The sequence below is a fragment of the Phoenix dactylifera genome, chromosome 13 (genome assembly GCF_009389715.1).
Source record: "Phoenix dactylifera cultivar Barhee BC4 chromosome 13, palm_55x_up_171113_PBpolish2nd_filt_p, whole genome shotgun sequence".
Taxonomy (NCBI): Eukaryota; Viridiplantae; Streptophyta; class Magnoliopsida; order Arecales; family Arecaceae; genus Phoenix; species Phoenix dactylifera.
This window is the reverse complement of record NC_052404.1, coordinates 10,989,016-11,002,697: the sequence shown is the minus strand read 5'-3', so window position 1 is coordinate 11,002,697 and position 13,682 is coordinate 10,989,016. Positions and strand designations below refer to the sequence as shown.

Sequence of the window (13,682 nt, the reverse complement as noted above, 5' to 3'; positions counted from 1 at the left end):
TGATCAATAGCAGCAGCGTATGTTCCCAGCTCGATAGAGCTATGCTGATATGTTATCAATTCGAATTTGATAGCTATTCTGAATTCCCCGGACGATCATATGAACTTGGAATTTAGGAAACTAAATTCCAAATTCTATGGTGCTGGAAGTTTACATTATTATTCCTCGACAAGTTAGGAAAGTGTTCCATAAAAAAGAAAAAGAAAGAGGTGAGACGAGAGAAGGGGGGAGAGGAAAAAACAAAGGAAGAAAGGAATTCCCGTGCATAATTATCATTATCACATGCTTTTCTTTGTTCACCGACTGGCACATAAACATTTTTTTTTTTCTGAAGAAAAATAGTCGTCCATCAAATTTCGTTCAGTCAGTGAAAATTAACAGAAGCTTACAGTTCTACAACTAGAAACAGAGCAATACGAAACTTTTATGTTCCATGAGTGAATCGCACCTTTTTGTTTTCTGGGCGCATCCGAAACGAGACGACCCTCAAACCTCCCCTCCCATCCCGGAACAACACGTCGTTCGGGCAACTCCAAGCTGCCAAAATCGGCCACTTTGTGCCCATTTACAAAACTGACAGTCCAGAAACACTTTTCGTCATCCCTCCCCTTCCAGCATTCAAGTTCAGGGATGGGAAGCAGGCAGCAGCTTATAACAAGGAGTAAAGCCAACGTGTTCGTGATCAGATATCTTCGTCTTGTGGCAGCTGCAGAGGCCTTCCTTCTGGAGTCCAAAACGAAGGCGACCATAAGGGTTGCATTTTTAACCGGTCAGGTGGATGAAAATGACGATGCTGGAGGATGAGGAGCTCCATTAGATTTTTTTTTTTTTTTTTCTTGGATAATGAAGGAGGTAATACTATCCATAACTTTCTTGATACAGTGGTTGTGTACAGTGGGAACCCAAAAAGTGCACGCCCGCGTTTACGTGGTACATGCGTTGGCTCGGAGAAAGAGGATAGAAATAATAGAAGAAAACCTGTTTGTTGCCGATTATCGAGTAACCTGGACCCGGACTGACCTGATCCACATATAGACATGCATATGTGTAAATGTAAAGTTAATTATAATTACAGTCTATAACATACTATATTTTAGATTTATAGATATCTCAAATTTTATTTAGTATTTTTTTAAAAACATTTAATGATTGCTATTTGTAATTCATCTATTATTATTAACTTATTTTCTTGAAAAATAATCTTTTATTTTCTGATTTTTTGTTTACTTTTAGGTAATCCAAGAAAACAACAATTTTCATCCATTCTAATTGGTACCATTTGGTATGGCTCTAGTTCTAAAAACAGTGAAGCAATCGAGATTTAGGACTTGTTTGATTCGCAGAAAGAGGAGGAAGAAAAATATGATCAATGAAAACATTAAAAAATACCTCATATTTTGTTGGAGTTTTCACACAAAAACAAAAAAATAACTTTTTCATAAAAGTAAAATTTTTATATATCATGAAAAAGAAATATCTACGTAAGATATGAAAAAAAATCCAATTAGCTTAAAAATTAAAAAAAATTTATTACAAAAGTATCCTAAAAATTTTAGATAAAATGAGACAACATATTTTCTTTTATTAAGAGCATAGTAGATATTCTATATAATTTTTCAGGCATCAATTTTCAGAAAAAAACATTTCAGTGAAAGTAGAATTTTTGGTTCTAACTTGGCCTCCAAAATCAATGTAATCCAAATGCAAGCTTTGGATCTGAATCAGGCAGTTCAGATGACGAACGCAGAGGGATTGGATGATCCAGATGATGAAGTTGGACGAAAGTTAGACGCCAATATTGCAGGTGCATAGGTAAAAATCTCTATAGAAAACCAAGACGTTTATTAGGAATTAGAAGTACGTGTACGGACAAACTGGGGGAAGTGGTTGCATCGGCAACCAAGCTTAGACTTGCTCCCTGTGGGTCTATCAATGCTGATGGCATTCCTCGTAGCATTGCTACCAAAACGTTTATAGACTCTGTTTTAGGCTTGATCCGAAAGACTGATACGATACTACGAGGTCTACGACGCAGCACAACTATTTCCCCCATTCAACTTATAGCCGAACACGGCCCACAAGGTCAGTAGATATGATAACGGGCTTAGACTTTTGGGCTGTGGACACTTATCTATGATAACGGGCTTAGAGTTTTGGGCTGCGGACACTTATCTTCATCGGGCCCATGCTTAATCCAAGGGTCGAGAGGACATTACCTTACGCCACTCGCAGTTTCACCTTCGTTAACTACAATATCGTCGTCTCCTTAGCGCCGGGATATGGGAAAAGTGATTGAGTTGATTCGTTACGAGAGAGGATTGAGTTCATCAACTAAGCAAATGAGGTATCAAATCTGCTTGTGATAAATGTACATCCAAGCGTGCCAAAACCTTAAAAGTAGCCACAGATGTGACACTCTGGCCGGCCTCCTGCCATTACAAAATGACAATGGAAGCTAATTAATTGTCTTTACAGAAAACTAACAAGAGTTGAGGTAACTGATGATTAAATTTATTCAGGTGACGGGGAACCTTAGTTGATTTGTACCTCACCGATCGTTGCGGACTCGAGCTATTTGAGCAGAATGTCATAGAATCTCCACTGTATAAGAACTGGAGAAAAGAGAGATCAGAGTCGAGCTTCAGGAATGTTTCATTGCAGAGCGAACGATTAAGTAGAATGCAGCAATTCAAGGAATTTCTCGGTCTCCTGTTCTTTCACAACCTGTCATCATTCAAATTCCAGAATAAGTAACCCTTGTATGCTAAGAAGAGATAAAACAAGGATATTGTAAAAGCATATTAAAGTGAAAATAGAAAGAAACATGAGGTAAACAGAACCCTTTAGGCATTGTAGAACAAGACCAATCTTCTCATTTTAAGAAGGAAACAAATTACTGAACAAGAATTTAAGATGCGCACTTACTCCTAAAACTGATCTTAACTTTAGTAGCATAGACAAGCTGCAATAACAGCAGTTTCATGCAGGGATGTGCACTTTGAACGACAAAGTAGTTATCGCTTCTAAATACATGCATTCTACTACCATCCTTTTCATGAAATTCTGTTCAGTAATTTCCTTTTTCTTGATGCCATTTATCAAGAAACGTAGGCACCTTATTAAAAAGAAATGCTCTCACACAATAAAAACAGATGATTCAGATGCAGTCTTCTTTCATCAGGCCTGGATTGATAAAAAATAAGCTTGGGGAAATAGGTAAGCAGTCCTGTATAAAGGAGGACATGCCTCAAAACAAGTGATCAGAGGAGAAATTCATGAATAAGATTCTGGAGTGGCCTGCAAAAGCCTAACTTTATGCCGACCCTAAAATAATGTTTAGAGGGTGCACTTAAAGAGATGAAGCAAGTTGCAGGTTCCACTTGAAAAACAAGTATATTGGTGTAAGATTTCATGTCAGAAGCAGTGTGCAGAGAGGATTTATCTGGTTCTAAAATGCCAAATTTCTTAACAAGAAGATACAAATGCAGATCGAGTAGTCTCCTCCAACTGCCAGCCTCCTACTGTAACAATTATCAACAAACTTCCTTTAAATACCCTATCCACTCCAGGAGACCAAATGACATGACTGAGAAGCATAACAACACATAATTAGTTCTCTCTCAACACTACAGTCCAAAGTAGTAATTCCAATTCCCAAAATTCGCACCTGTCCCATGGGGAAAATTAGATTGTAGCTGACTTGATGTACACCAGCAAAAAGTTCAGGCTTTGCTTTGGCCATATCCACGCCACATATGATAAGGTTTTCATGAGCATGGTGCACCTTTTTGATGGAAAGATGCACCATGCTCATGACAACCTCATCAATGGTCCTGTCTTAACAGTTTTTAACTCCCTCCAGCAACAAAAAAGATGCACCATTCATGCTCATGAAAACCTCATCAATGGTCCTATCTCGCCAGTTTTTACACCAGCAACAAAACCTTGCGCACCCTCACAGAAATAGTGAAAGCCTCAAATCTTATGTGATCTACAGAGTAGGTCTAAAGCAAATGTATGGTACTCCAACCATGAAACCATCATCATGAAAAGAGATAAGCACAGCTTACATGAGCTTGTGCCCTCCCCAAATCGAGTTTACCACTGAAGCAGAAAATGATCCAAATATAAGACCCATCCTTCATCCAGTTTAGGTGAAGTAATTTGGTATTACATATGTCCCAAGATAGGTTTTGCTTTCAACCCAATGGCAATTTGTTTCTTTGTGACGGGGGAGTTAAGTGGAAGGAAGGAAATGGGGCATTTTGCATGGGGGCTCTTCCCAGTTCTCTCCCAAGTCTATTACACTCCATAGGTACCACCACCACGACAATCTTCTACTACCGACAGTTCCGGGCTTCTAGAGGGATCAAAGCCACCATTGCTACCATACCAGAACCCATGTCCTCCAACCAACATATCTTTTACTTTAAATACAGTTTCAAGCATAATTATTATTGAAAACCCAGTGAACTGGGGCTTAGTCCAGTTCAGATTTACAAGAAGACAGGACTTGTGGTTGACCTGGTGACACCCACCTGACCCAGCTGGTTTCACGTGACCTGGACAACCTGGCCAAGTTTTTAGTGACCCGGCCATGTCCTCCTTTGAAAAAAAAAAAAAGAAAATCACCAATGCACGAGGCTAACCTGACTCAAACCCTCAATCACATGAACATACTTTAGCCCCTTAACCACAAAGAAACATTATTGTGCTGTGATATTATTCTAATAAATGTACTTATTGCAAGATATCTATATCGGAAATCGTTTTGATAAATGTCCAACTCTAACCAGAAGTGACTTGACCTATCCTCTACCCTCTTATTCTCTTAGATTTCAAAGGTATTCGTAGAAATGCATAAATGAATAGGAATCACATGCTTTAACTTTTTATTATTAGCAAAAAAAAAAGTAATTAAAATTTTCTAAGCTCGATTTTTCTTAACAATTTTGGGGCTTGAGACATCATATAAGTGGTCTATGAAATATGAATTATTGCTAAAGAAATTCTTCAAACTTTTAGTATTTAAAGTAGATATGTGCGACTAATTACACATATTTTTCTAACATTATATCTAATTTTTAAATATTTTAAATTTTTTAATATAACTTGGTCCAACCATTTGGCCTGACGGTTGGACCACTGACATGGTGACCTAGACCCTCGGCTGGGGTTGTCTTTCGTCCAGGTTTAATAACTACAGTTTCAAGTGAAACCACACATTTGTGGTTGTTTCATAATGATGAACCTAGTAGGTTGACATTAACTTTTTCCCTCCAAAATATGACAAATGATGATTTGGGGCCTTTTGCATGTTTCATTTTCAAATAAAAGTTACTCACCAAACAAAACATATATTAATATAAAATAGTACACATTATATCCACACAAATTTCTAAAGATGTAAGAATCTTGCTTACTTATAAAGGCAAGTGACTGTGTTATAGGTAATGATGTTTATAAGGCCACTCCAATTCATCCACCCAATATGACTATGGCAGCCCCCAAGTCAAGCAGCAAACAAGTTCCAAAAACTTGGTTTTGGCCAAGCCAAAGAGTTTTAGTTCGAGTTTCTTAGTTTCAATCAAACTAAAAAGAGTTCATTGTAGCAAGCTATATGGTAAATATATTGATTTAAGAACATCTTTGGAACCTTAGGGGTACTATGTATAATTTTAGTGAGATGAAGCCTTTTGAAATTATTGAAACTAATAAAAAAACAAAAAGTATTACATGAAATTTTGCTAAAAGGAAAGAAAAGTTAAAAATCCAGCAAAAGTTTTAAACTTTTAGAAATAATATTTATATCCTAATTTGGGAAAATAGTGAAACATGTAAGGTCAATAACATCTTACTTCGTGGAAATTTAAGATAACAATATGTTAATTCTTTTCATATGTTTTTTATTCTCCTAAATCTCAACTGAATAAGATCAACCGCAAATATTAAATTATTTGAACAAAAATCTTTTCTAGGGGCCCTCACTAGTAAGCTCAACTGAAAAAGTCAAGAAAAAGACAACTTGGATTTCGAGTTTTTATCCTTATATTTGTCATTTTGGTCAAAACAAAGTTAGTTTCAGCAAAATCTAATAGAGAATGCCAAAACTCAGGCAGTTTCAAATTGGTTATGGCCAAATATTCAACCTTGCTCAGAATCACCAATAAGAGATAGTTGATGGAAACATAGGGTCAAGTAATCTAGGGACTTATATGAATATCTAATCAATTATATGAAATACAAAACCATATGGAGAAAAGAAAGAAACAAAGACAATAACCTCCTTCCTTCTCTATTAAGTTCTCTTCAACCGTTATATCTTCTTGTTTCTATCATCTTCAACCGAGTAATTGCTTTGCTGCAACAAATCCTACGTCGTAACAGGACCTACTTTTGGTAAAATGCGTGGTTATTTTGTTTTAAAGAAAACTTATCTTAAATCCACATTCCCATATAGACCAAAAATGTCTATTGACGCTGCATACCACAATTCAATCCTTCACATATGGACCACACACCTGCTGTGGGGCCCATCCCATGGGGCTACCAGCATGAAGCACTTGGCATTTAGACGGGTTATCGGACACTTGCAGCTGTAGCATGCCACAAAAAGGGATTATTACATTTTATTTCCATAATTGCCGTATTCATATTAACAGACTAGAATGTTCTTAATAGCGTACATGCACACACCACTATGTGGATCAATACAGTTGCAATCTCATGCTGCCAGTCCCTATTTAACGTATAGCTAACCTTTTCAACCTTGTCCCAACTTTTGACCAGTTGCTTGTGCATTACATGTCAAACACGTGGAAGCATGAGATCATGAATGACTTCATGCACACTAATGTGTGCAGCATTATAGAGCATGCTCATATGCTGCCAGAAAAGGGTCCCCCAATAATGTCAAACTAGGAAGAGATCCCACTTCTAGTGCTTGCACACACACATCCAAGCATGTCTGGGGGAAAACCTCCACATTTCACATTGAATCTATTACAGCGACATATCTTACTTGTTTCTCTAAAGAACATATTTCAACTCTTTCTATGCTCTGCAAAGATCTTATCAAAATATAGCAGGTAATGGTAGAACATCAGAAGCTACGATTGATTCATTTATTTGATTTCCAAATATCATCAACATTCAGAGTGGTAATCTTTATAAACATGATTAAGGATTTTCTAGTCCCCCAACAAGATATTGCGACAGAAAATAGCAAGACATAGAATCACAGAAACAAACAAGAAATAACTAGATACTCGTTAATCTTGCCGCAAGTAAATCTAATGCTAAACTTATTGACTAAATAACAATAATGATAGTAGAACTTTCTGACATATGGAGACAATGAACCAATTCACCATTTAACAATGAACACGAATTATATTTGCATACCTTAACAGGAAGGTCCTTCCGCAGGCCCATTAAATCAAGAAACTCACAACCAACTCGGTGCCAGTCACTTGGAATAACTTCCCCTACATCGTTGCTGCTGTTTAATTGAATTTGCACACTAGCCTGTTCAATGCCACTTCCTATCCACAAATATAAAATCCTATCTGCCTCTCCACTTTTACCAGAATTAGGAGTCAAGAAAAGAAACACTGCTTTGGAATCAAGATCTTCTTTAGCAAATGTTGCTAGCTTTTCCATCTTAGGCCAGCGATACACTAAAAGACTTGTAGGATTTGGACTCTCCAACCTAACATCAGCCCTTCCAGTTGAACCAGGCAGAAATTTATCATCTTGTGCGAGATGACTTTTCTGGGAACTCGCCCTACTTTCTGCACTATTAACAGCAGATTCACCTGTGCACTTGACATCTGAAACTTCCCCTGCACTACCTTTCTTGTCTAAAGCATCATCTTTGGACATGTGGTTGTCATTACTTCTATCTGTGACTTCATTTGCACTTTCGGCATATACAGACGATGTAGACAATGTATTTAACACCTTCTGAGATAACAATGAAGCATCATCTTTGTTTAGTGATGGCAATTTCAGTGGTGAAAAGCTTCCCCTTCTTTCAGCAATAGAGAGTGCAAGCCCCTTAGATGAAGAAGAACCTGATTCCTGAAAACACTTCGAGGATTCCATATTGCTTGAGAATTGGACAGAAGGCCTAGATGATGGTGCCTTAGATGGAGAAAAACCTGATTCCCGAAAACACTTTGAGGGTTCCATATTGCTTGAGAATTGGAGAGATGGCCAAGATGATGGTTCAGGCAAGTTAGATGATGCATGTGATGGTGTAAGTGAAGGAGAGGAGGATGTTGAAGGAGACTCTGAACTACACTTTGAACTAATACTCAAGTCAGAGGAAAGTGAACTAGGAGAAGGATATGGAGGGGATGTAGATGCCTCTGCAGTCAAAAGCTGCACTCGGTCCATGCGGGGATCCATATCCCTCAGCAATGCAGAATCTGAATAAACTCTGCAAATAGCACCAGGTATAAACTTACGCCTCAACATACTCCAGTTGCTTTCTCTTGCCGGAAGGTGGGTTTCCTGCCCTGGTCCCGAAGAAGAGAATGGTGGCACAACCCCTCCAGCAATTGCCTTATAGAAAAGCTCAAAGTCTGCATCATACGACTCCACTCTCCTCTTACCAATGGCATCCTTGATTGCCGATTCAATCTGTTCCTTGTTAATCTTTGTGGCACTGTCCGAATTCAGAGGAGCACTTGAAAGCGCCTCCCAAAACTCCGAGGGCTCATCACCTTCAGCAATCATCATGATAGGCCCCTGCACCTTCTCATATCTTACCACCTGAAAGGCCGCAGCTTTCGCATCCTTTTCCATCACTAGCTCGCAATTCTTACCGACCCAGACATAAATGGATGAGAGGACATGAATGATGAACGCCCCCCTCGAATCCAAAGCAGCTGATGAAGGATCGTTCAACATCTTTGGGACTAGGTGCAGTGGATCATAAGACGAGTGAGGTGCCATTCGGTACATCCTCAGCACTGAATTGGGGCTCAGCGGGATCGCATGGACCCTCTTCTGGCACTGAAGAAGCTGGCAAGCGAAACCCATGTTCGGATTAGCGATCCCCCTCGCAGCCTTGACATACTGGAATGCATCATCGAAGCTCTGCCCTTCCCTCCACATAAGGTAAGCTATAACCAGCGAGGTGGACCGGGACACCCCCTGGCAGCAGTGGACAAACACCCTCCCGCCCTGCTCCCGGACATCCTCGAAGTAATCGAACACATCATACAATATGCTCGTGATATCCTCCGTCGGGCTATCCTGCAACCAGAGGGTCTTGTAAACGAGATCGGACTTGAAGTACTCCGGGCAGACGAATCCAACACAGTTGAGGACGTGGGTGATTCCATTCTGGCGAAGGATTTCACGGTTCCTGGCCACGGAGTCTCCACCGAGGTAGATGTGGTCGGCCACCTTGGAGCACTCCTTATCGAAGAAGGCGATCTGATCTTTCTTGACCTGGGACCGCAGCGAGGACAGATCCAGCTTCAGGCCCTCACCGGGCTTGCCGGCGCCGGCCTTCCCGCTAGGGGTGGGGGGCTGCGGCCACTCCCCGACGTCGTCGCAGCTGGCCTTGGGCCAGTCGTCCAAGCTCCGGCGGGCGATGGAGAGGGGCTGGAGAGGGGGGAGACATGAGCGAGCCTTGCCGCTCTGGGATCTGGGGGTCAGGGGAGGCGCCGGGCAGCGCCGGAACTGGCCGTTGGTCGCATTCTTTTCTTCAGCGGAACAGCTGGAGCGGTCCGACGCAGAGGTCCGGGAAGAGGACCACGACGCCGACCTCCAGAAAGTTTTCCGGTTACCAGAGAGAGGACCGACGGCCGCATCCTCTTCGCCTCCCATTGCCGGGACTGCCCCTCTCGATCAACAAATCCAAGAAAACCCCAGATTGGGCAGACGACGTCACATCTATCCCGACAGAACCCGATCGAAATCCCCGAAGCCAAACGGCATGAAGAAGCGATGCTTACTTATTCTAAAAAAAAAATCCCAAAAAACGATTAAAAAACAGCGAGAGCGAGATGGGGGAAGAAAGCGGAAACCTGGAAAGAATCAAATTCCAGCTTTTGGGGAGCAGAAGGAACTCGGTTCTTTTCGCGAGCTATTGAAGGAGAAAAAGAAATAAAAAAGCAAGCTTCGAGAGAAGAAAAGGCGGAGAGAGTGGGGGGAACCGGAGAAGAAAGAACCAAAGATAACTCGCTGAGGCTACGAATGATCTACGAGGCTTCGCATCGAAGATGGGATGATGCCATGATGGTGAGAGCGGGGATTAATGGGGATAAGGCGGAGATTCAACCGCGGTTAGGTGGATTCGGGCACACCGAATCAACGAGCGTGAGTGAACCTCGGGCGGACCAATCGGCGCCGTGCATTTCAAAAATACAAGGCAAGTAAATAGATCATATCCGTCGGATTTGGTAGTCCCCGATCATGACAGCTGGCAGTCGAGTTAAGGGGGAAAACTACTTTGACTGAGCTGTGGGCCCTTTTTGACCAGCACTCGAGGGGACTGATCTTCGCCGGAGACTGCAACGCTCGTCGTGCAACGCCGGCGAGCTCGAGTCCGGTAAACGGGACCCGCCGAGGAGTCGAAACGGCCAGCATCCGTAATAAGCGAAAAACACCCGGGATTTTTTTTCGGGGTTGCCTTCATTATTAGGTAGTGGATTAGCTAAACTAGGGAGCTGAGGCAACATCACGATAGTTTGGATGACACTGACACGTGTCCCGTTATATCAATCCACGGAACCCATTGAAACAGTCAGCCTTTCATGAGCATAACGAACTCGTGGTCCTGGAGAGACGAAAGTAAAATATGAGACTCCATGAGTGGGTGGAAGCACCTTGAAGATGATTCGATAGTGATGATCGGATGGATTCAGAATTCATCTGGAGCATGTGGGGAGCATCTAGTGTGCAGAATATACGCAGGCAAGCAGGCGATAGATTGTGTCGCCTTTCGAGTTAACTATATATATCGGAACGCGAATAGGGTGGCTAATCGGATCATCTCCTATGTGGCTTAATATTCTGATAGTTGTTTGTAAGATGGATATGAGTTTGCTGCTCTTTCTTTTCATCTTGTTTTATTCTTTGACCTCCATAGATGTACTCATACTAGTATGATCTATCCATCTTATTAGAAGAAAAAAAATATGTATTCTCACCCTACTGCCGTTCATACTTTAGTGGGTCCAAGGAGAAATGGATGAAGTGCGTTAAACCAACGGATCCCTTATTTGTGGAGCGGTAAGGATACGTACAACTAAGGGCCATTCAAATGTCTAACCAACAACCTAGCTCTACAAAACATAGAAGTAGATCAATGGATTTACGGATTAGACTACCAAGAAACCCATAAATGTATGTTGATGGCTGCGATCTGGTTTGTAGAAAGAAAAAACGGAGAGAAACCAGTTGAGAAGACCTTTCTGTTGTGCGCTAAGAGATGAATTTAACGTTTTGTTTTGGCCATAATGTGATCAAAAGAAAACCACATAAGCATGCAATTTGTATATCAAAAATATAAGTATTGAATAGGGCAATTATTTGAAAAGGTGGCATTTCCACCATTTTTTCCTTTAAAAAGTTTAAACCAAGAAAGATACACTTTGCAAAAGTGATTTATTAATTTGTATGATATTATTTACATTTAGCTAGGAAAATCTATACTTTCATTATTCTTCTCCAATCATGTGGTTATGCTCCTCTTCATAAAACTTAACGAAGAGAAATTTTGTGACTTGGCCAATAAACAAAGGTTTCTTAAAAAAAAAATAAAAACATGAAGCCAAAAACTTGCAAGGTGCAACAAAAAAAGGCATGCAAAATGGCCTCTCTAAAGTAGCATCGTAGAACAAGTCAGGTCCATAAAGAATAACATACGCTGTATGATTAAAGTGATTGTAACTTTTAAGATGAGTAACTATGTACTCTCTTTTTTTTTTTGATCCAATGTATATAATAGTTTCTCCTAGCCTACTTCGCTTTTGGTACTTGTGGCAAACTAGGCCTAACCATTTACGAGAGTAAACATCTAATATATGCAAGCTCACCAAACCAATGAAGGAAAGAAATATTATGGAATACTCTACTCAACAGAACTCAACTAAGTCTTAATTTCAAACCAGCTAGCATAGCTACTTGAAATGTTTTTTCTTATGTGGGTCAACAATCATAGCTAAATTCTAGGAGATGATTCATGTAATATATTAAGTTTTTTTGCCTATAAATCTAGAATTGCATTGCAATAAAATCCAACATCAATCAACAAACTTGTGCTGGTCAAAGATTTGATATAATAGACTATCCTATCGTTACATAAATTCAAGCACCCAAATTATGTAAGTACTAATAAAATATTATTCTTAATAATCTGGAAGTATCACGTTTTCTTACTTCCACCAATGCAATGACGATGCTTTATATGGCCCGGCAGCAATCAGACTTCTAGGCATCCTTCAACGAAATTTGATAGCAGAGTTCTTAATCTCCGCTCGCATGTCCGTCCGAAGTCTAAATTGTGGATCATCTTGCTTTGAAAAACTGCTCCAATAAAATGATTGACAGGATGACACGATGCCTACTTTTCTTTTGGATGGAACCTTTCAGGATCCAGCTTATAACCGAACCGGAGGAAGCGAGTGGAGGGACCATCGGATTCGTGGAGCCGCCCAAACGGCCGCAAATGATGGCTAAATAACATTTCAGTAAATAATAATGGCCAAACAATTAAACCGGTAAGTCAGCTGCAGAGATTTTTTTTGTACATCAAGTATCAGTACGGACATGTCTATCGTGCACGGCCAGTTCATTTAGTGCGCAGCTGCCTAAGTGACACGTGCTAACAGGTCCGGATCATAAAGCTGAAAAGAGGTGAAAAAAGAGCAGCGGGGAACACGGATGTCACCAGTATTCCCGTCTTCCACCCCCGTCTTCATGATACATATTATATATATATATATGTATCAATCTAAGCATATAATCGAAGTAAGAACAAACTTATTTCCAATCAACTGCCAGCAATATTAATTTATATATATATATATATATATATATATATATATATATATGTTTTAAATTTTAAAGTTAGCTCTGGGAAGCAATAAGATCGTCAGATCTTGGGCCCCGTTCAGGGTGGACCGTAGTATATATATACTTGTACCTATGTATATAGACGGAAGCCCGATTGGATATCTCTAAGATTATCTCATTGCCGTACCCACCTTTTCCATATTGGATTTGTTAGTTTACCGGGCTAATTCGCTGTTAAAACTGGGTCCAGCGTTCAAGCGAGTCAGTGATTTGATTAGATTATACATTTCAATAATTGCCCCCTTAGCAAGCATTTTGCATCTGCCACGTGCATCTGTTCTATATCAGCACACCACTGTATGGGCACATACCCTGCACTGTCTGCACATGGGAGAAAACATAAATTTTTTTATTTTATTTATTTTTCAATAAGGAGCAGCGGACTTTGCCAGATCTCATAAGAACCGGAAAGCAAGCACCGAGAGCGCGTGCAGGACGAAAATAAGCTATAGAAAGCAAGAGATAGCTGTTGTAAAGGATTAGGTTAATAAAGAAAATAGTGATCGGGTTAGGATAAGAACTTTATAGATGAGAACATATAGGAGAACCGTGTTAATCAAGTTTTACTTATGAAAGATAATGAAAAA

General features: G+C 40.2%; 1 protein-coding gene across 3 annotated transcripts; it reads right to left on the bottom strand.

Moving 5' to 3' along the window:
• Positions 1-256: 256 nt before the first annotated feature.
• Positions 257-10,244, bottom strand: LOC103721896 (protein-tyrosine-phosphatase MKP1-like). 3 transcript variants are annotated; one of them, XR_005514584.1, is made up of 4 exons: positions 7,405-10,243; positions 2,548-2,724; positions 2,217-2,429; positions 257-1,020 (listed from the first exon to the last, which is right to left on the bottom strand). XR_005514584.1 is itself a non-coding variant. In XM_026810345.2 (2 exons), exons 1-2 carry the CDS (start codon positions 9,841-9,843, stop codon positions 2,671-2,673), a joined length of 2,493 nt encoding a protein of 830 aa, XP_026666146.2. In that variant the 5' UTR covers positions 9,844-10,244; the 3' UTR covers positions 257-2,670. The 3 variants fall into 3 exon arrangements, 1 of the variants encoding a protein (XP_026666146.2); XR_005514583.1 differs by having other exon boundaries at positions 257-2,429; XM_026810345.2 differs by having other exon boundaries at positions 257-2,724; positions 7,405-10,244.
• Between the last annotated feature and the right edge of the window lie 3,438 nt (positions 10,245-13,682).

Coding starts and splice junctions, on each gene's coding strand:
- LOC103721896 (XM_026810345.2), bottom strand. CDS start 9,843: ATGGGAGGCGAAGAGGATGCGGCCGTCGGTCCTCTCTCTGGTAACCGG. Junction 2,725..7,404: donor GGAAGGACCTTCCTGTTAAG/GTATGCAAATAT, acceptor GAATGATGACAG/GTTGTGAAAGAACAGGAGAC.